Consider the following 20075-nt stretch of genomic DNA (forward strand, 5'->3'; position numbering starts at 1 on the left):
CCAAATGCATCCCATCTTTGGTAGAAGAGCTTAAAAACAGTCACGCCACCCGCAGTCCCGTCCTCTGCCCATGTCCGCATTTCCCAGAGAGTCCTGAAATGTCCTTTTCCGGAGGCAGCGTCCGTCTGGGAAGATGAAATCTCGTGCAGCGAGTGGCTCAGCAGGGAAGAGGAGAGTTTCTTTGGTCAAAAGCACAGGATTGTCTCAAACCAAACCAAAAGCCAAGCTCCCGTCGGCTGCAGAATCAGCGGCAGCAGAAGCAGGCCAAGTCACCAGCTTGTCTGGCCTGCCTCTCCCCAAACCCACCCCCACTTCCCCCCGTTGGCACATTTTTGCAAAAGAACATGAGGTAGATGAACTCGATCCCTTCTTTGGTACGTCTCTATAAACCTTGCATGGTCGCAAAAAGAGATTCCCCGACACCCCACCCGGACCCCCACCCCTCCAGTGATTCCAAAGGATTGCCCCCCCAACCCAACCCACCCCTGCTCCCCACCCCCGATGGCAGCCTAACCAGGGAGAGAGGCAAACCCAGCCTGACCCCAACCAGCTCCCCAAGGGTGGCGACGAGGAAAGTGCGCCAAGGTCAGCTATCTGTCACCCGTGTGCGCTTGCTCCCCGACGGAGGGCGTGTTGCACGAGGGGAAAGGAGAGGCACCCGTGTTGGGTTGGCAAAGCAAGGAGGGGAAGGGATGGAAGTGACCAGCGGGCATCGCCAAGGCACCTTGCAAAGGGTACAGCGTTTGGGGAGCCGTTGGGTACCACAGCGGCTGGGTGCGAGAAAAAGCAATTTCTACAATCAAGTGCAACTCATCTACAGCCCCAACCCTGGAAGCTGCTGTCTTATTCCTGAAATGCTCCATTTCCATCACCTGCCTCGCCTGCCCGTTCTTTGATTCCATGCCACCTTCTCCTGCCACCTCGGCCTCCATCCCTTTGGCTTCCTCTCCCACATCCACCCCCTTCCCTTCTTGCTATCGCTAAACTCAACGCCAGGCTTGGGGTTCTGCGCACCTCACATCTCCCCCAAGTGCTTTTGATGCCCCACAGTTGTGGTTTGGAAAGGGCAAGAGACCCCGTCAACGGAAGGGAGAGGAGGGCCACTGTGTGTGAGAGAGAGAATGTCCGGGGTGAGGTGGGCCAGGCCTTGAGGGCCAAATCCACCCTTTCGGGCCTCTCTCCCTGGCCCCTGAGACTCTCCCCTTGCCAGTTTTGCTCCATGCCCTCCTTGAGTGCCTGGCGATGTCTCTTTGCTTGCCCGCACGTGGGCGCAGAGACCTCTGGCACCTGTGTGCCTGGAATGACACCTGCCAGTGCTGAGGCCCCACCCACCTCTGCCCCTGGCATTGCCCAGCCTGGCATGGGGCAGGCGAGAGCGAGGCCTCGGTCTCACGAGGGCTGCCCAGCCCTGAGCGATGTCCTGTCGAAGATGTGAGGTGTTGTGTGTGCGAACAGCATGCTTGTGCTGGGTATACAACTGTGCGTGTTTGACAGGGGAGGGGAGCGGATGCAGGAAGCACCCGTACCCACCGCTGAGTCTTCTCCAGAGTCCAGAGTCCGGCCTCGAGGTCTCCCCAACCTCCTCCTCCTTCTCCAAGTCCCCTCAAGTCCTCTCCAAAGCTCTCTGCTCAAGCGTCTCGTTCCATCCTGCCCAGAAATCCCACCCCCCAGGAAAGGATGGGGCTGCAGCACCCAGCCCCACTCAGCCGCAACCCTGGGTGCCCTCTGCTGGGCCCTGGCACAGGGCAACTGTGGCGTTGTCTCTGCCGCCCGAGGTCGCCAGGTCGAGGGGTGGAGGCAGGAGGCTCTCGGGACGTCTCCCCTCACGGCGAAGTGCTGGCCGGAGTGTGGCCCCGTGGCGCCGTGGACAGCAGCTGGCTCTGCGAGGTCACGGGGCTGCTGTGGCTGTGGGCACTCGGGGTGCTGCTGGCGACGCCAGACCTCCGGGCAAACAGCACACCTGTCGGGAGAAGAGAGGCCAAGGTTACAGCGGTTCCCATCTGCCGCAGAGGAGGTCCTTACACAAAACAAAATCCCTGAAACGAGAAATAATCGACTACAGAATTGAATTAAATAACAAAAATAAAAAAAATTAAGGAAAGATTAACCTAGAATTCAACAAAGACTTAACGAGATGCCGGCTACAAAACTCGTTTCAGTGAACTAATCCGTTTCCTCAGAAGGAAATAAAGAAATTATAAACCTTAAATGATTTTAAGTGATATCAAACAAACTCAAGAGCAGGGCTAAAATGTTTTGAGTTTGCTGGAAATCATTTCAAATCATTTAAGGTTTATAATGTTCTCTTAAATAGGGCTATGTTTAAAACTTGTCATTGAGGTTTTCATACCTTTTTTGTAAACTCAAGGAAGCGTTTCAGCCCTGCTCTTGTGTTTGTTTGATATCACTTAAAATCATTTATCTGCCTGAATCTGCCGACATTAGGCTTCTACCTAAGAGATCACAGCTGAAAAGCAGACAGGTAAATAGCAAATCTAGGACACATTGGTGCCCCGTCACTGCCCAGAAGGCTCCTGCACTGCCCTCGTCCTCAGCTCAGTCTCTGCAAGCTATAAGGGCTAGAAACTTGACTTTTCGTATTATTTACAAAACGGAGAAAGGCAGGTTTCTGCCGGAGAGGCCGGACAAGCAGGCGAGCGCCCCAGGTGAACGTAACATGCCAGGGCACCCGAATCTGAGGGACATTCAGGTACAACCTGTCCAAAATTGCCAGCCGGGTGCCTGGCATTCCTCGCATGCATTCTTGCCCCTACCTGGGCAAAGGACAGTCTCTTGCACACCGCAGGCCCCGCGACTTCACGATGATGGATTTTATCGTAGCAAAGACATCAGGGTCGGAGGGAAAGGTCGTCAGCCGGGCCGCAGCTATAACTTATTGGATTTCCCGGCTGCAATTACACGAGTGAAGCAGCCCCCCCTTTCTATTTACCTGTGTAGACAACTCCATTTATTTCTATTGACATGTTGATACTGCTAATGCCATTGCTGGACAGGTTCAATGCAGCCTCCTGTCTGTCATCTGGAAGGGGAGAAGAAAATGCCAATAGAGGGATTTCGGGAGGGAGAGGCGGGGAAGATGGGAGCCCAGAGCCAGCCCTGCACAACTTTGCACAACCCAAGCCCGTTGTTTGATTGGCGGCTGCTCATCAAAGTGAGACGGGCCAGCAGCTCACAGCTCAAGTCCCTGCGGCAAAGCGGCTCAGAGACTCTTCTGCAAACCAGGAAGCCTTGGGTTCAAATCTCACCTCTGCCACTAAGTCAGCCTTACTCACCCATCTCAGAAGTTTTTCCCCCTTAATTTTTTAATTAACATATAAAACATATACATTTACACAATACACATACATAACACACTACCTTATTTTCATAACATAAAACATACCTAGGTAAAGGGGCCCCTGAACATTAGGTCCAGTCGCTGACAACTCTGGGGTTGTGGCGCTCATCTCGCTTTATTGGCCGAGGGAGCCGGCATACAGCTTCCGGGTCATGTGGCCAGCAGCGCAGGGAAACGCAGTTTACCTTCCTGCTGGAGCGGTACCTATTTATCTACTTGCACTTTGACGTGCTTTTGAACTGCTAGGTTGGCAGGAGCAGGGACCGAGCAACGGGAGCTCACCCCGTCGCGGGAATTTGAACCGCCGACCTTCTGATCAGCAAGTCCTAGGCTCTGTGGTTTAACCCACAGCGCCACCCGCATCCATAAAAACATACCTACATTACTCTATATAATACCTACCTATACTGTACATATCAACATACCTACACACCTACCCCACACCAAGTGACTTGACTTCTAGCCGTTCTTGTTACGCTACTTTATTTTTCCAACTAGCTTAAACACATCTCGTTGTTTTTTTAATCTCTTCTTCTATCCTGACTTTGCTCTCCTTTCACTCTCGTCATTTTCTGGATTCACTCAGTATCTGTCAGAAATTCTACTTTTTCCACATAAATTTTGATGTATTCCTTAAAGATAGACCACTCCCTATTCACGTTTTGTACCATATCTCCTCTTATCCTCCCTGTTAGTTCGGCAATATGGAAGTATTCCATCATTTTAGATAACCAGTCTGTTTTAGTTGGGACACTGCTGCTTTTCCAATTTTTGGCTGTCAATAACCTTGCCGCCGTAGTTGCATACATAAATATTGCTCTGACCGTTCTTTTTATTTCCTCTGACATAATTCCTAGGAGAAAGGATTCTGGTTTTTTCCCCAAATGAAAATCTAAACATCTTTTTCAGTTTCTTATAGATATTTTCCCAGAATCTCACTATCTCTTTGCACTCCCACCACATACGTAGAATGGTTCCTGCCTCATCTCAGAAGTTTTAAAACGTTGTTGTTCATTTTTCTCTGCAATAATTGTATAGTTTTGTCTTTTGAGAGTCAGTGTGGTGTAGTGGTTAAGAGCGGTAGTCTCGTAATCTGGTGAACCGGGTTCGCATCTCCGCTCCTGCACATGCAGCTGCTTTGAGACTCCTTAGGGTAGTGATAAAGCGGGATATCAAATCCAAACTCTTCTTTTTGGTACAGTGGTACCTCGGGTTAAGTACTCAATTCGTTCTGGAGGTCTGTTCTTAACCTGAAACTGTTCTTAACCTGAAGCACAACTTTAGCTAATGGGGCCTCCTGCTGCCGCTGTGCCGCCGGAGCCCTATTCCTATTCTTATCCTGAAGCAAAGTTCTTAACTTGAAGCACTATTTCTGAGTTAGCGGAGTGTGTAACCTGAAGCGTATGTAACCCAAGGTACCACTGTAAACCACTTTGGGCAGGAGGTTTCCATAAGCAAGCGATGGGTAAATTTTGTGATATAGGTGAATAAGGAAGTAATCTTGCTTCATCTACCATATGGGGGTAATACTGATCTACCTTACAGGGTTGTTGTAGCACAATAATGGCTATGAAGCGCTTTGAAGAGGCTTGAAGTGTGATGCAAAAGGTAGCTTAACAACGGGAGCTGAGAATCCTCAAGAAACATCATTTTTGCAAAGTTGATTCTAGCATGTGTGCTCTGTTTTATAGATCCTTGCTGAAAGGAGTCTGTTTCTTGGATGAACAGACCCCTAGAATAACCTCCCCAGCACTGTCAGCGATGGCCCTGCTCTCCGGAAGCACAGTTCACTTCCACGCTATCAAAATCACTGGCAAAATAAAGTGTGCAAGTTCCCTTCCTGCACAATTTCACCTGCTTTCTTAACTTACTAATTTCTCCACACCCGTTCCTACCCAGACACATTCACTGGGGTGCAAAAGTGTTTCTCCAAAGTCAAAGAATCCTAGAATTGCAGAGTTGCGAGGGACCCCCAAAGGCCATCTAGTCCAACCCACTGCAATAGAGGAATCTCAGCTCAAGAACTAGGTGTCCCGGGGTCCCTTCAAACTCTACAACTCTATGATACTGCAAGATCAGAAAAAAGAAGCCTTTCTTGGTAGTTCTGCCAAAGTATTTTTATTTTTTTGCTTGCAGAAGGGCCTTTTCTGTGACAGCCCCTAAACTGTGGAACTGTGGAACACCAGAGGCGTGTTTCTGTACAGTTTTCCACAAATGCTGAAGACGCACCCCCTCTGCCTTGCCCCTTGACACCCAAGAGGTGTGGAAAACTATACAGGCCTAGGACCCTCATACCTACGGGACCGCCTCTCCCAGTATGCCCCGTGGAGGACCTTAAGGTCCATAAATAACAACACCCTAGAGGTCCCGGGCCCTAAGGAGGTCAAATTAGCTTCAACCAGAGGCAGGGCCTTTTCAACACTGGCTCCGGCCTGGTGAAACGCTCTGTCTCATGAGACCAGGGCCCTGCAGGATCTGATTTCTTTCCGCAGCGCCTGTAAGACAGAGCTGTTCCGCCTGGCCTTTGGCTTGGAATCAACTTGATCCCCTTCCCCTCTTTCCTTTTTCCTTTCTCCTTCTGTGATGGAACTTCTATTTGGGGACTTCCCTGGCTTTTTCTGGCTCACGTAGGACCAGTCTGGATAGTTGGCCTTGGTGAAGATTTGACGTTTTCATCCCCAAAAAAGTTCTTGATTTGAGTTCCTACTGAAATGAAGCTGCATTTTAATGCTGTATCTTAATTTTGTTTTTAAGTTGTATTTCAATCAGTTGTTTTATACCTGGTGTCAGCCGCCCTGAGCCTGGTCTTGGCTGGGGAGGGCGGAGTATAAATAAAATTATTTTTGTTATTATTATTATTATTATTATTATTATTATTATTATTATTATTATTTTCAGGGCCTGCTCTGGTGACAGCAATCTGCTTTTCAAATCCTTGCAACCATCCCTGGAACGTGCTGCTGGAGAGCAGGTAATACAATGGATGATGACGACAGCTACAGATCCCAGTCACCTCTGGACCATAGCTGTCAACCGTCCCTTTTTTTGCGGGAAATTCCCTTATTCCAGCGCCGTTTCCCGCTGCTTTCCCGGATTGTTAGATATCCCGTAGACTGTCCCTGGGACAGGTGAGGCTGCTGATCCCTTATTTTCAAATCTGAAAGTTGACAGCTATGCTCTGGACACTGCCCTCTCTGGCTGCGCTGCCCCAGAGAATCCTGGGAACTGTAGTTTGGGGAGAGATCCCAAGACACGCCATCCTCCTGGCACAAAACTACACTTCCCAGAATTCCCTGTGGAGAGAAGGGGTTTGCAGACACCCTTTGCGATCCAAACACGCAAGGAAAGGCTCTCACCTCCACGGTTGTTGATCTTGATGTTGACCGGGAACTGCGACGCCATGGCGAGGAGGTTTTGCTGGAGGGCGTGCTGGACCAGGCGCTGCTGCTCCTCAGCCACCAGGGCCATCTTCTTCTCGGGGGGCTCGCCCCCCTCCAGCTTCTCCCGCAGCTGCTCCAGGGCGGCCGCCTGAGACGCAGCCGCTTGCGCAGCCACCAAGTGGTGGCCGGCTAAGCTGACGGGGATGGCCAGGCGGCCAGGGACCGCGGAGGAAAGGATGCTCTCCTCTGGAGGGGAGAAAAGAGAGGGGGGGAGGAATTGCAGAGCGTAAGAATTGCGAGGGACCCCCAAAGGGCATCGAGTCGAACCCCCTGCAATACAAGGATGACCTAACCTGGGGAGAAAACAGCAAAGACCTGATGAAGAGAGCACAGCAGAGGTTATATTTTCTGAGAATCCACTGGAAAAATAATCTCTCAAAGGACCTGTTGATGGCATTTTACCATTGTACTTTGGAGAGTGTATTAACTTATGGTCTGTGTGTGTGGTTTGGGAGCTGCACGGCCAGGGGAAAAACAATGCTGTCCAGGGTTGTAAAGACTGCGGAGAGAATAATTGGGTGCGCTCTTCCCACCTTGGATCAAATCTATGCTGTCAGGTGCCATAAGAAAGCTGCAGAGATAGCGCAGGATAGTGCGCACCCCGGAAATGATCTCTTTCAGCTTCTGCCTTCTGGAAGAAGGTCCAGGGTTATTAAGACTAGGGCTAGCCGCCTGAGAAACAGTTTCTATCCAAATGCGATTTTGGTTTTAAACGCGGTGTAAGGTAGTCTCTATGGGAGTATATTGTATTTAATTATGGGGTACCAGAGTGGTTCCGCTCCTTCCTCCTGCGCCGTGTTCAGAAAGGCTCTCACTTGTGGGGTGCCTCAGGGTTCTGTCCTCTCCCCCATGCTTTTCAACATCTACATGCAGCCGCTGGGACAGATCATCAGGGGGTTTGAGCTGGGTGTCCATCAATACGCGGATGATACCCAGCTCTGCCTCCCTTTTAAATTGGAACCAGTGAAGGTGGTGAAGGTTCTGTGTGAGTGTCTGGAGGCGGTTGGAGGGTGGGTGGCAGCTAACGGATTGAGGTTGAATCCAGACAAGACAGAAGTACTGTTTTGGGGGGACAGGGGGTCGGCGGGTATGGAGGACTCCCTGGTCCTGAATGGGGTAACTGTGCCCCTGAAGGACCAGGTGCGCAGCCAGGGAGCCATTCTGGACTCACAGCTGTCCATGGAGGTACAGGTCAATTCTGTGTCCAGGGCAGCTGTTTATCAGCTCCATCTGGTACGCAGGATGAGACCTTCCCTGCCAGTGGACTGTCTTGTCAGAGTGGTGAATGCTCTAGCTATCTCCTGCTTGGACTACTGCCATGCACTCTACGTGGGGCTGCCTTTGAAGGTGACCCGGAATCTACAACTAATCCAGAATGCGGCAGCGAGACTGGTGACTGGGAGCGGCCGCCGAGACCACATAACACCAGTCTTGAAAGACCTACATTGGCTTCCATTACGTTTCTGAGCACAATTCAAAGTGTTGGTGCTGACCTTGAAAGCCCTAAACAGCCTCGGTCCAGTAGACCTGAAGGAGCGTCTCCACCCCCATCATTCTACCCGGACACTGAGGTCCAGTGCCAAGGGCCTTCTGGCGGTTCCCGCACTGCGAGAAGCCAAGTTACAGGGAACCAGGCAGAGGGCCTTCTCAGTAGTGGCACCCGCCCTGTGGAATGCCCTCCCACCAGATGTCAAAGAGAAAAACAACTACCAGACTTTTAGAAGACATCTGAAGGCAGCCCTGTTTAGGGAAGATTTTAATGTTTAATAGATTATTGTATTTTAGTGTTCTGTTGGAAGCCGCCCAGAGTGGATGGGGAAACCCAGCCAGATGGGTGGGGTATAAATAAAAAAATATTATTATTATTAAAATACGGTAAATAACCTTTTTTGACACCTGGGAATTTCAGTCGGAGTTATCCCCAACTGCCTCACCTTTCTTGATGGTGTGCACCTGGTTGATCTGGCTGCAGTTGTGCGCAGAGATGGTGAGGGAGGGCAGCGGTATCTTGGGCGAGGCCAGGACCCCCGGCGTCCCCACCGGGGAGTAGTTGAAGAGCGTGGTCCCAAAGGCTTGCCGTCTCCCCTCCCTCCGGTTGCTGTCAATGGCGGCCTGCAGTTCGCCGGGGGAGCTGAGCGCCCGTTTCTCGCATTCGTAGGGATAGAGGTATTTCATGTACCTGGCATGCGGAGGGAGGCAGAAAGGGAGAGAGGAAGCATGGGGTAGTGGTTAGAGTGCCAGGGTAGCGGTTCCCAAACTTTCTCCAGGCAACCCCCTCCCCTCGGTTTCATAAACTCACCCACTACCCACAGACTATCCTCCGCCAGGGCCTTCTCAGTGGTGGCTCCAACCTGGTGGAATGCTCTGTCCCAGAAGAGCAGGGCCCTGCAGGATTTAACCACCTTCCGCAGGGCCTGTAAGACAGAGCTATTCCGCCTGGCCTTTAATTTGAATTCAGCCTGATCTTTTATTCTCTTTCCTTCCCTCCCTCTCCCCTTTTTATGAATATTACCCGCTCTGGGATCCCACAGCTAATTCCCCCCTGGTCTCCTCGCTGGCCCAAATAGCACTAATTCAGCCAGCTAGCCCTGGGGATCATCTAATGTTTATTGGATGGATTTTCCCCCTAAATTGATTTCTGAATTCTGAATTAATTTTTATTCACGTTTTATACCGTATTTTATGCTGGTTTTTTTGTAGCATCAATTAAGTGTTTTAAATTTGTTGTTAGCCGCCCTGAGCCCAGTTTTCTGAACCAGGAAGGGTGGGGTATAAATAAAAAAATATTATTATTATTATTATTATTATTATTATTATTATTATTATTATTACCCTATTCAGAATTGTTCAGAACAGCGATTTTCATGACACGCTAAATAACACCATAGAATGCAAAGCAGACGTTCAAGATCCAATTAAAGCTGTTCCGTTTAATTAATTCAAGGAAACGGATGGATTTTGATTTAGCGATACCAGCTTTTCGGAGTCATTTGCACCTCCAGAGCCCCCTCGCCTCTTTGCGGGACAGCAAGCCACTCACTGTGTACGGAGGGTGAAAGCAGCGCTGGTGATGGAGGTGGGCAGGTTGAGGCCTTTGGTGATCTCGCGCCAGATCTTCTTGTTGATGACTTCCACCAGGCCCCCTTTCTCGGTCACCAGCCGGTACAGGGTGTAGAGGTCCAGAACCTGCTTGGCCATGATGGGGATGCGGTTCACGGGAGTCCCTGGGGAGAGGGGAAATTCAAGGTTGCCAAATGTTAATAGTGGAATTGTAAAATAGTTAAAAATTACTGGGAAATGATATATAATGAAATGGAAAAAACAATGTTTAAGATAGCCTTTGTTAAAAGCCCAGAAGCCTTTTGGTTAGGAATTTTAGGTCTCAAGATCTGCCAAAGGGAAAACAAAAACTTTTTATGTACGCTACATCCACGCATAGCTGTCAACTTTTCCCTTTTCTTGCAAGGAATCCTATTTGGAATAAGGGCATTTCCCTTTAAAAAAGGGAAACTTTGACAGCTATGCATCCACGGCAAGGATGCTATTGGCACAAAGATGGAAAAGCGATAAAATACCAACCGAGTAAGAATGGCAAGAAAAGCTTATGGAATACGCCGAAATGGCAAAACTAACTGAAAAACATAAGGACAAAAAAATCCTTCAAGGAAGATTGGGAACCATTTACGGCTTACCTACAGAAATGAAATATACTCGGAGTCGAGTGTGGATTTCATGCTCTTTATTCAGCTCATAGTAGTGAGGAATGGAAGTTCCCCCCAAATATCTGCTTTATATACATTATTTACACAATGGGCCCCACGTGATTGGCTAGTTCCGGGATTCTCCTGTAGGCCAATCAGGTTGCAGATTCACTTCCACCTGGAGCTGGATTGGGTGGCTCCTGCGGACCAATCATACTACTGCATTGTTCTAGGACCAATCAGACTGCTGCATTCTGAATCCTATTGTTCTAGGACGGATCAGGCTGCTGCTTTTTGGATCCTATTCAACTCAGTACATAACAAGAAACAATGCAAAGAAATAGACTCATTTGCAGGTTTTGAGTAATCACTTACAATTAAGGGCCCCATTAACTTCAGGAGCTGAGGGCCTCATCAAACCTAAATCCGGCCCTGAGTGGGACAGAATCCCTCAAAAGGGGTTGGACTCTCCTTCATTGGAGATTTTTTAAACAGAGGCCAGATGGCTCAGCTGTGAGTTTGGCATTAAAGGTGTCGGACTAGATCACAATCGGGGTCTCTTCTAACTCTACAATTCTATGGTTTTATGAAGATATCAGTGGTCTTCAGTGGGTCTTCAGTGCTTACCACAACCCTTTCCCCATTCGGCTAATCAGAATAAATTGTGCGGGATTATATCTATGAATGATGGAAGGAGGCAAGGTTTCGGCTCATGCAAAAATCTCTTCCTTTTCCATGATCAATGCAGGCTGACAAACATAATATTTCTTATTAAATAATTTTGGCTATCGCGGTATATGCCCAAGTTTATGTAAAACCCCTAGATAAAGGTCACGCTATAAATTAAGCACTTAGAAAAAGCTGTTTTGTTATTGATCCCTCTTGGTTCTGTGGCAAAGAAATCTTTTGTGGCGTAGGATTGATTCTCTCCAGCAGAGGGAGACAAAACCAGAGGGAAAAGGCTATAAAAAATTTAAAACATCAGAGTTCAGGTTAGAAATGCAGGATTTAGAAAGACGCAGATTAACCTTTGAGATAAACTGCCTAGCACAGAGGTCAGCTGGTCAGGAATGAGGGCACTTCCAAAGGAAAACTGGAGATAAAACACAGATTGATGAGGCTGAAATAGCAAAAACCTGAAGTGGAGCCCTATTCCTGCTTCGACATCCAATACTTGACTCTGGACTTCACAGACCTTTCCAGAGCGCAAGAATTAAAACTGAGTAACCATTTCCGTGCAGCCAGTTGTGATGGATATAATACAGAGTCGTGTGTGAACTACATTAAAACAGACAGCTCATCTCACCCCCCAAATTTACCTCCATGTGGTTCCATTCTTTACCTGCATTCAGGAAAACATGTAAAAGAAATTCTTACGGATCTAGACAGCTTTTACAGCTGTCTGCAACAGGTACAGCAGCAATTCTTTAGCTGTGATTCCTGCATTGCAAGGGGGTTGAGCTAGATGACCTTTGGTGACCCTCCAACGCCACAATTCTGGGATTCTTCAAAACAATTGTTCCCACGCATTCTGTGGCAAGAAAAGCTGGATTCTGTGCCCTGACAATTTCTGTTGACACGCCTAACTTCGCTCCTTTTTAAAATCGTTTTGCATGCTTTATTTAGCAGTGCGGCATCCTTTTGCTCATTCATTCATTAATGTTTTTGATACAGTAGGGCATGAATGTAAGGATTCATGGAGAAGGTGGCCCGAAGAACCACTGATCTAGCCCCATATCGCCCACAGTGATGACAGGACTTGAACTCAGGACCTCTCACCCACAAGGCACATGCTCTGCCACTGAGCCACGGAAAGTATCTTCACATAATAATAATAATAATAAAGTTTATTTATACCCTGCCCTCCCCAGCCAGAGCCAGGCTCAGGGCGGCTAACACCAGTAAAATTACAGTAAAAACATAATAGGGGGGAGGAAACAATTTAAAATACAGGTTAAAATGCAATTTAAAATGCAGCCTCATTTTAAAAGTAGCCCACAGATCAAAACCATAAGGGGAGGGAAACATAAGGGTCAGACTGAGTCCAAACCAAAGGCCAGGCAGAACAGCTCTGTCTTGCAGGCCTGCGGAAAGATGTCAAGTCCCGCAGGGCCCTAGTCTCTTGTGACAGAGCGTTCCACCAAGGTGGGGCCAGTACTGAAAAGGTCCTGGCCCTAGTTGAGACCAATCTTTCCACCTTGCGGCTTGGGACCTCCAAAGTGTTGTCATTTGTGGACCGTAAGGTCTTCCGTGGGACATACCAGGAGAGGCGGTCCCGTAGGTACGAGGGTCCTAGGCCGTATAGGGCTTTAAAGGTCAAAACCAGCACCTTAAACCTGACCCTGTACTCCACCGGGAGCCAGTGTAGCTGGTATAGCACTGGATGAATGTGATCCCACAGCAAGGACCCCGTAAGGAGTCTCGCTGCGGCATTCTGCACCCGCTGGAGTTTCTGGGTCAGCTTCAAGGGCAGCCCAGTGTAGAGCGAGTTACAATAATCAAGCCTGGAGGTGACCGTCGCATGGATCACAGTGGCCAGATCAGGACGAGAAAGGTAAGGAACCAACTGCTTAACGGCAGAGATGGAAAAATGCCCCACATTCCCAGAAAATGACTTCTGCAAGAGTGCCCACGTTCCAGTGCGGGTGTGCACTGATTAGATTAGGTGGCTTCCCGCTATCTTGACACAACAGTGTTTCGTGTCAGGATTTGAATGCAGAGCTAGAACTAGACCAAACAGGGATGGTGGGTACGTGCCCAAACAAATGTCCCAGGGCCTACTGCACCAGTTTTCCTCCACAAAGGGGCACTTGCTGTCTTGCTCTGGCATGCAGGTTGCATCTTTCCTTCGTCTCCTCCTCCTCTTGGTCTACTTTGCTAATTACTCACCTGCCCTCTGCGGCCCAAGCTACATGCTGCATTATCAGCTTATAAAATTGTCAGCTTGTCAGAAAGCTTGTTAATCTCGTTCCAGCTCCCTCTGGAAATGTTTTACGATAATCGCTTCCGTTCTTGACAGAGCAGTTTCTATTAAGGGGCACCGGCGGCAAGACGCGGCCAGCGTCCCAGAGGAAAAGGGGGCACCATGGATGGAAAAAGGAGTTTCTGGACTGGAGCTTCTTTGCACTCCAAGCTGACCGGTCCCGAAACCCATGGATTTTGAGCGAGTCGCTGGGCTGCACGGTTTAGCTAGAAGCCCAAATTACAGGGACTCTCCAGACTGGTGGTTTTCATGGGTGTTTTCCCGCAACATGTCACTGATGCAGTGATCGTGCACCTGCGGCGAATTTATACTGGACTGTCCGCACACCAGCTGTCTTTATTAGTTGTTCAGTGTTGCTTGCCCTGTGTGCATCATTGCCATCTGGAGGGGTATTCCTGCGCTACACTGCAGCAAAAGAAGGATCAGCAACAAAACCCCAGAACATTTGTGGTATAAAGAGTTACAGGATTTCACCAGCTCCTGCCAACCTAGCAGTTCGAAAGCACACCAGTGCAAGTAGATAAATAGGTACCACTGTGGCGGGAAAGTAAACAGCGTTTCCGTGTGTTCTGGTTTCCGTCACAGTGTTCCGTTGTGCCAGAAGCGGTTTAGTTCTGCTGGCCACACAACCCAGAAAGCTGTCTGCGGACAAACGCCGGCTACCTTGGTCCTTTACCTTTTAACCTTATTAAAGGTAAAGGGACCCCTGACCATTAGGTCCAGTCATGGCTGACTCTGGGGTTGCGGCGCTCATCTTGTTTTACTGGCCGAGGGAGCCGGCGTACAGCTTCCAGGTCATGTGGCCAGCATGACTAAGCCGCTTCTGGCGAACCAGAGCAGCACACGGAAACACCGTTTACCTTCCCGTCAGAGTGGTACCTATTTATCTACTTGCACTTTGACGTGCTTTTGAACTGCTAGGTGGGCAGGAGCAGGGACCGAGCAACGGGAGCTCACCCCATCGCGGGGATTCGAACTGCCAACCTTCTGATCGGCAAGCCCTAGGCTCTGTTGTTTAACCCACAGCACCATCCGCATCCCTTGATTTTACCTTAATATGCATTGCTTATTATAATGAACCACATTTATAGGACTGCTTTAGCTTCTTGCATTGGATGGGCATTACATTTTGCATGGGCACTCGGTTGTTCATGATCCTGCACCATAAACCGGCCTTTAAACGAAGGGTATGGCAAACATGTCGAACAGAAACTATATGAACAAGCCTCTGTGACAACAGGGTGGTGGGCAAATTGGGCTCCCTTCTTGTGCTCTTATTGGGCTTCAAGTTCCCGAACGAGGGGCTGGGGCCAAGATGGACTTCTCAGGTTGGCAGCTGAGTCGAAGGTGGTCTTTGCCCTTTGCCAAGTGGGGAGTCAGGGATTGAACTGGGCTCCTTCCTACCTTCCTATGGTAGAGCTCTGCCACTGAGCTGGGGGTCCTCACCAAGGTCTCATCATCACCCAAGAGAAAACGGAGGAGGAGCCCAGGCTCCCCAAACCTTCCCAGGGTCCTGAAAGCAGGACTGTAAGCAGCTCCTGCCGGAGAGCCCCGCGCGAGTTTCCCTGCATGCTTCCTGCCCGCAGGCCTGGCTCACCATCTAAACTGAAATCAATTCCAATAACCCTGAGGCATCGACAGCCCTTCACAGCACGTCCAGGTCTAATTAACAGCCTTTTGGGTCACCCGGATCAGAGGGCGCGGCGGCACAGCATCCCTTCCAGCACCTGATGCCCACAAAGTGGGAAGGGTGGGTTGAGAGGGGGGCATTCCACAGGGCCTTGCGGACGAGGCAGTCCGGCCGTGTCTTCTTCCCGTTGCCCCCCACAAAAGAGCAGGGGAGTCCCAACCCCACGGTCAGGAGGGGCTCCTCCATCGCTGACCAATGGGCCGCAATCTCTCGTCCCCATGACCTTCCCTCGCTGACCTCTGTGGCTTTGCACAGCTGATGTGGTTTGCAGAGGGAGCCCAGCGCCGAAATGAGCGTCTGGGGGCTCTTCAGGATCCGAGTGGGCGAGAGGCTGTGAGGGTTGAGTGCAATGCAACCTGACCCCTCTCACTGGGGGGGCAGTGTTATATATGGGGCTGTGCCCAGTGTGGCTCTGCATTAGAGGAATAACATACAGCAAGGTATCCCCGCTGCAAAGAAACGCAGGGTCCCGCATGATGTAGCAAACGCATCTCAAAAAGGACAGTGGCGGAGCTGAACATGGTGCAGAAAAGGGGGAAGGGATCTGGGGCCTAAGGAAATGCTTTCTGAGGGGGAAACAGCCCATCCTATGTTTTATTGTATTTTTAATATTTTGTTGGAAGCCGCTCAGAGCGGCTGGGGAAACCCAGGCAGATGGGTGGGGTATAACTACAATGGTACCTCTGGTTGCAAACGGGATCCGTTCCAGAGTCCCGTCCGCAACATGAGCAGAACGCAACCTGCGTCTGCGCAGGTCGTGATTTGCCACGTCTGCGCATGCGTATGATGTCATTTTGCGCATCTGCGCATGCTCAAGCGGTGAAACCCAGAAGTAACCCTTTCCGGTACTTCCAGGTCGCCGCGGGACGCAACCAGAAAAAACGTATCATGAAGCAAACGCAACACAAGGTATGACTGTACTTTTCCATGTATAAGACTGGGAGGTTTTTACTTTAAATTACGGTTAAAAATCTGGGGGCATCTTATACACAGATAGTGCATATGCCCATTTTCTAAATGTGGGGTCCCCAAAAGTAGGGGTCATCTTATACATGGGGGCGCCTTATACACGGAAAAATATGGTAATAAATTATTATTATTATTATCATCATCATCATCATCACCATCATCATTATTACAGTGCCCAGCATCTGAAGGATCTTTTGCATTGCAACTTCTGCACCAAAACTCTACAATCCTATGGTTCTACATCATGTTCCAAAGGATGGGGGGCCATAGTAAGAACCAAGAACTTCTAACAGGCTGCAGAGGAGAACAAACAAAGGCAAACTCCCATTGCACCAGGATGGGTGGAAAGTCTCGTTCCAGCTATCTGCCCACTCTGTTCGCCATGGCCAGCCAGGACACTGTGGCTGAGTCAGTCGAATCCAGAGCAGGAGGAGATGGAGAGTGGAAACAGCTGTGGCCAACTGACCCGCCTCACAGCCCACAGACCAGGTGCCAGCTGGGCAATTGCAGGTGGGCAACCCCAAAGGAAAAGCAAGAAGTGCCCTTTCGTGTCTTCCCTTTAGAGGCACAGTAAGTGTGGGAGATTGGCAGCCAAACCTAACAAATGCCTATTCTTGCAAATCAGCATGAGAAGGCGCTAAGTCTGCAGAGCTGTGTTGTTGACACCCAGACCATAGAAACACAACTGGCAGAGAGGGCTTTGTGTGATGTCATTTCCCCTCCTCTCCTGGAGAGGAAGGAGCATAGACGACTTCCTGTTCCTCTTTTTCTCTTCTTGTGGCTAGCCATGAAAGGACATATGCCTTGGGTTGCTCCTGGCACATAGCGAAAGCTGTTGCTACCATAAATGTAAGTATTTTGCCTGCATAGTTTTTACTGTTGCCACTGCTGCGAACCAATGTAAGTAAGCAAATCTAATTTTTGAACTTACTTCTTTGTTAAGAGGCGTAAGGAAGAGGAAGTCAGCTTAATTCATTAGCTGCACTTGCTCAAAATAAGTCTTTGCAGTCCAATGCCTTTGGATTAGAACGAGGGGGGGGGGGAGGAACAATATGACGCCTTCCTCCCACCTGGAAATTTTGGAGCACGTGAGGGTCTATGGGGGGAGAGTCTATCCACTCTCAGAAATGTGGGGCAGCCTTAGGGGGGTGAGGGAGGGCAATGCACATAGGAGGGGGTGTCACATAGCCCCCAGGATGTTAGCAGGAAGAGAGGCTCAAGTAGGCAGCAGAACAAAGGAAAACAGGAGGGGTGGAGGAGGCACTTTGAATAACAACCCCATCTGGCCAGTGGGACTCATTGCCACAGGATTTCTCCTGCATTGCAGGGGTTGGACTAGATGGCCTTTGGGATCTCTCCCAACCATACAGTTCTGAGATTCTGTTGTTGTTGGTGTTTAGTCGTTTAGTCGTGTCCGACTCTTCGTGACCCCCTGGACCAGAGCACGCCAGGCCCTCCTGTCTTCCACTGCCTCCCACAGTTTGGTCAGACTCATGCTGGTAGCTTCGAGAACACGGTCCAACCATCTCGTCCTCCGTTGTCCCCTTCTCCTTGTGCCCTCCATCTTTCCCAACATCAGGGTCTTTTCCAGGGAGTCTTCTCTTCTCATGAGGTGGCCAAAGTCTTGGAGCCTCAGCTTCAGGATCTGTCCTTCCAGTGAGCACTCAGGGCTGATTTCCTTCCGAATGGAGAGGTTTGATCTTCTTGCAGTCCATGGGACTCTCAAGAGTCTCCTCCAGCACCAGAATTCAAAAGCATCAATTCTTCGGCGATCAGCCTTCTTTGTGGTTCAGCTCTCACTTCCATACATCACGACTGGGAAAACCATAGCTTTAACTATAGGATGTTCCAAAAGCAGAAGCAAAAATAACTTCAGAAAAGCATTCGATGGGGCATACTTTGCTTATCAGTTACCTTCTCCTGATGGCACTTGAGGTAAGATGGAGGGGGGGGGGAGAGAGAGAGAGACTGGGGTGGCTCCTCTGCCCCCAGCATCAGTCCCCCCCCATAAGCCCAACAAGCAGAGATCCGTCTGGCATTCCCTGCACAGGCAGTGGGGTCCTGTTGGGCAGAGCACCATGGAAGCAGCTGCCAGCCCCTGACACACAGGCAGAGAAAAGCTCTTTATTTATGCCCTTCCTTTCTTCTGGGTGGCCGTGAATGGGAGCTATCGAAAAGCCATCCATTTGCAGCCGAGAGGCCGCCAGGGCATCGCCGCTCAACTCAAACGCGTCCGTCACTCAGCGCCGCTTTCTCGCCCCCTTAATTTATGACCCTGATATTGGCTGGGCTGTTCCTCATAAGCCTGAAAAGCCTGGCGCCTTCATTCTTTTCAAACAGCTCATTTCACTTGTTTCGTCTTTCCTTGGTCAGGAGGGGAGGGAGTGTGTGTGTGTGTTCTGGGGCCGTGCAATTCTCCCTTCTGCCTTCCGTCCTTCCGCAAGGCAAGTTATCTCCCTGTGCAATAATCCGACTCCCGGAACATTCTGAAAACCCAGAAGCATCTCAAACGCAGGAGAGCTTCTGCAAGTCAGGGTAGACAATGCTGAGCTAAATGGACAAACTGGTCTCCATTTTTTGATTCTATAAATAGGGAGAGTCTTATATTTAAACATTCCTCCCATGACTCACTTCTCCTTCTAGTTGGGCTATACAGGGGTACCTTGGTTACATACGCTTCAGGTTACAGACTCTGCTAACCCAGAAATAGTGCTTCAGGTTAAGAACTTTGCTTCAGGATGAGAACAGAAATCGTGCTCCAGCGGTACGGTGGCAGCAGGAGGCCCCATTAGGTAAAGTGGTGCTTCAGGTTAAGAACAGTTTCAGGTTAAGAACGGACCTCCGGAACGAATTAAGTACTTAACCTGAGGTACCACTGTACCAGGGTTCAGCAAACTTTTTCAGCAGGGGGCCGGTCCACTGTCCCTCAGACCTTGTCGGGGGCCGGACTATATTTTGAAAAATAATAATGAACGAATTCCTATGCCCCACAATTAACCCAGAGATGCATTTTAAATAAAAGCACACATTCTACTCATGTAAAAGCACGCTGATTCCCGGACCATCCGTGGGCCGGATTTAGAAGGCGATTGGGCTGGATCCAGCCCCTGGGCCTTAGTTTGCCTACCCATGGGCTATACGGACGCCGCTTAAAATCCTGGCTATATGCTACAGCATCTCTGTAATTTGTTTTCTTATACTGAATATGCACAGAGCCTGGTTCGGTTATTGTTTGCATGGTTGTTTGTTAGTTTGGACATATGTTTATGAAAACAATTATTACAAGGAAAGGGAGGGAAAGACAATGATGAATAGGGCAAGCTTCCGATGGTGCTGACCTTTAAAGCCCTAAACGGCCTTAGTCCTGTATACCTGAAGGAGCGTCTCCACCCCCATCATTCAGCCCGGACACTGAGGTCCAGCTCCGAGGGCCTTCTGGCGGCTCCCTTGCTGAGAGAAGTGAGGTTACAGGGAACCAGGCAGAGGGCCTTCTCGGTGGTGGCGCCCGCCCAGTGGAACGCCCTCCCATCAGATATCAAGGGAATAAACAGCTATCTGACTTTTAGAAGACATCTGAAAGCAGCCCTGTTTAGGGAAGTTTTTCATGATTGATGTTTTATCGTGTTTTTAATATTCTGTTGGGAGCTTCCCAGAGTGGCTGGGGAGGCCCAGCCAGATGTGCGGGGTATAAGTAATAAATTATTATTATTATTATTATTATTATTATTATTATTATTATTATTATTACTACTACTGCTGCTGCTGCTGCTGCTGCTGCTGCTGCTGCTGCTGCTACTATCTTTTCACTTCCCTCCTGAATCCAGAAGAATCAGATGCGGAAGAGGCAAGTGTATCTGGACACGCAAATCACAGACCAACTTTACAAGGCCCTGCTGGATCAGCCCCCAAAGGCCCCATCCTGCTTCGTTTCCCA

General features: G+C 49.5%; 1 protein-coding gene across 1 annotated transcript in view; it reads right to left on the bottom strand.

Annotated features, from left to right (window-relative positions):
- Window positions 1–986: 986 nt before the first annotated feature.
- ARID3C (AT-rich interaction domain 3C) overlaps window positions 987–20075 on the bottom strand; it is a 113268-nt gene continuing 94179 nt past the window's right edge. Inside the window, exons 4-8 of the mRNA XM_083575707.1 lie at window positions 9839–10022; window positions 8733–8977; window positions 6715–6984; window positions 2951–3040; window positions 987–1960 (exon numbers count right to left, since the gene is read on the bottom strand). Of these exons, the coding sequence (XP_083431833.1) occupies window positions 1824–1960; window positions 2951–3040; window positions 6715–6984; window positions 8733–8977; window positions 9839–10022 (926 nt within the window). The 3' untranslated portion in view covers window positions 987–1823. The remainder of the gene's footprint in view (window positions 1961–2950; window positions 3041–6714; window positions 6985–8732; window positions 8978–9838; window positions 10023–20075) is intronic.

The sequence above is a fragment of the Podarcis filfolensis genome (assembly GCF_964270895.1).
Source record: "Podarcis filfolensis genome assembly, chromosome: 11".
Lineage (NCBI taxonomy): Eukaryota > Metazoa > Chordata > Lepidosauria > Squamata > Lacertidae > Podarcis > Podarcis filfolensis.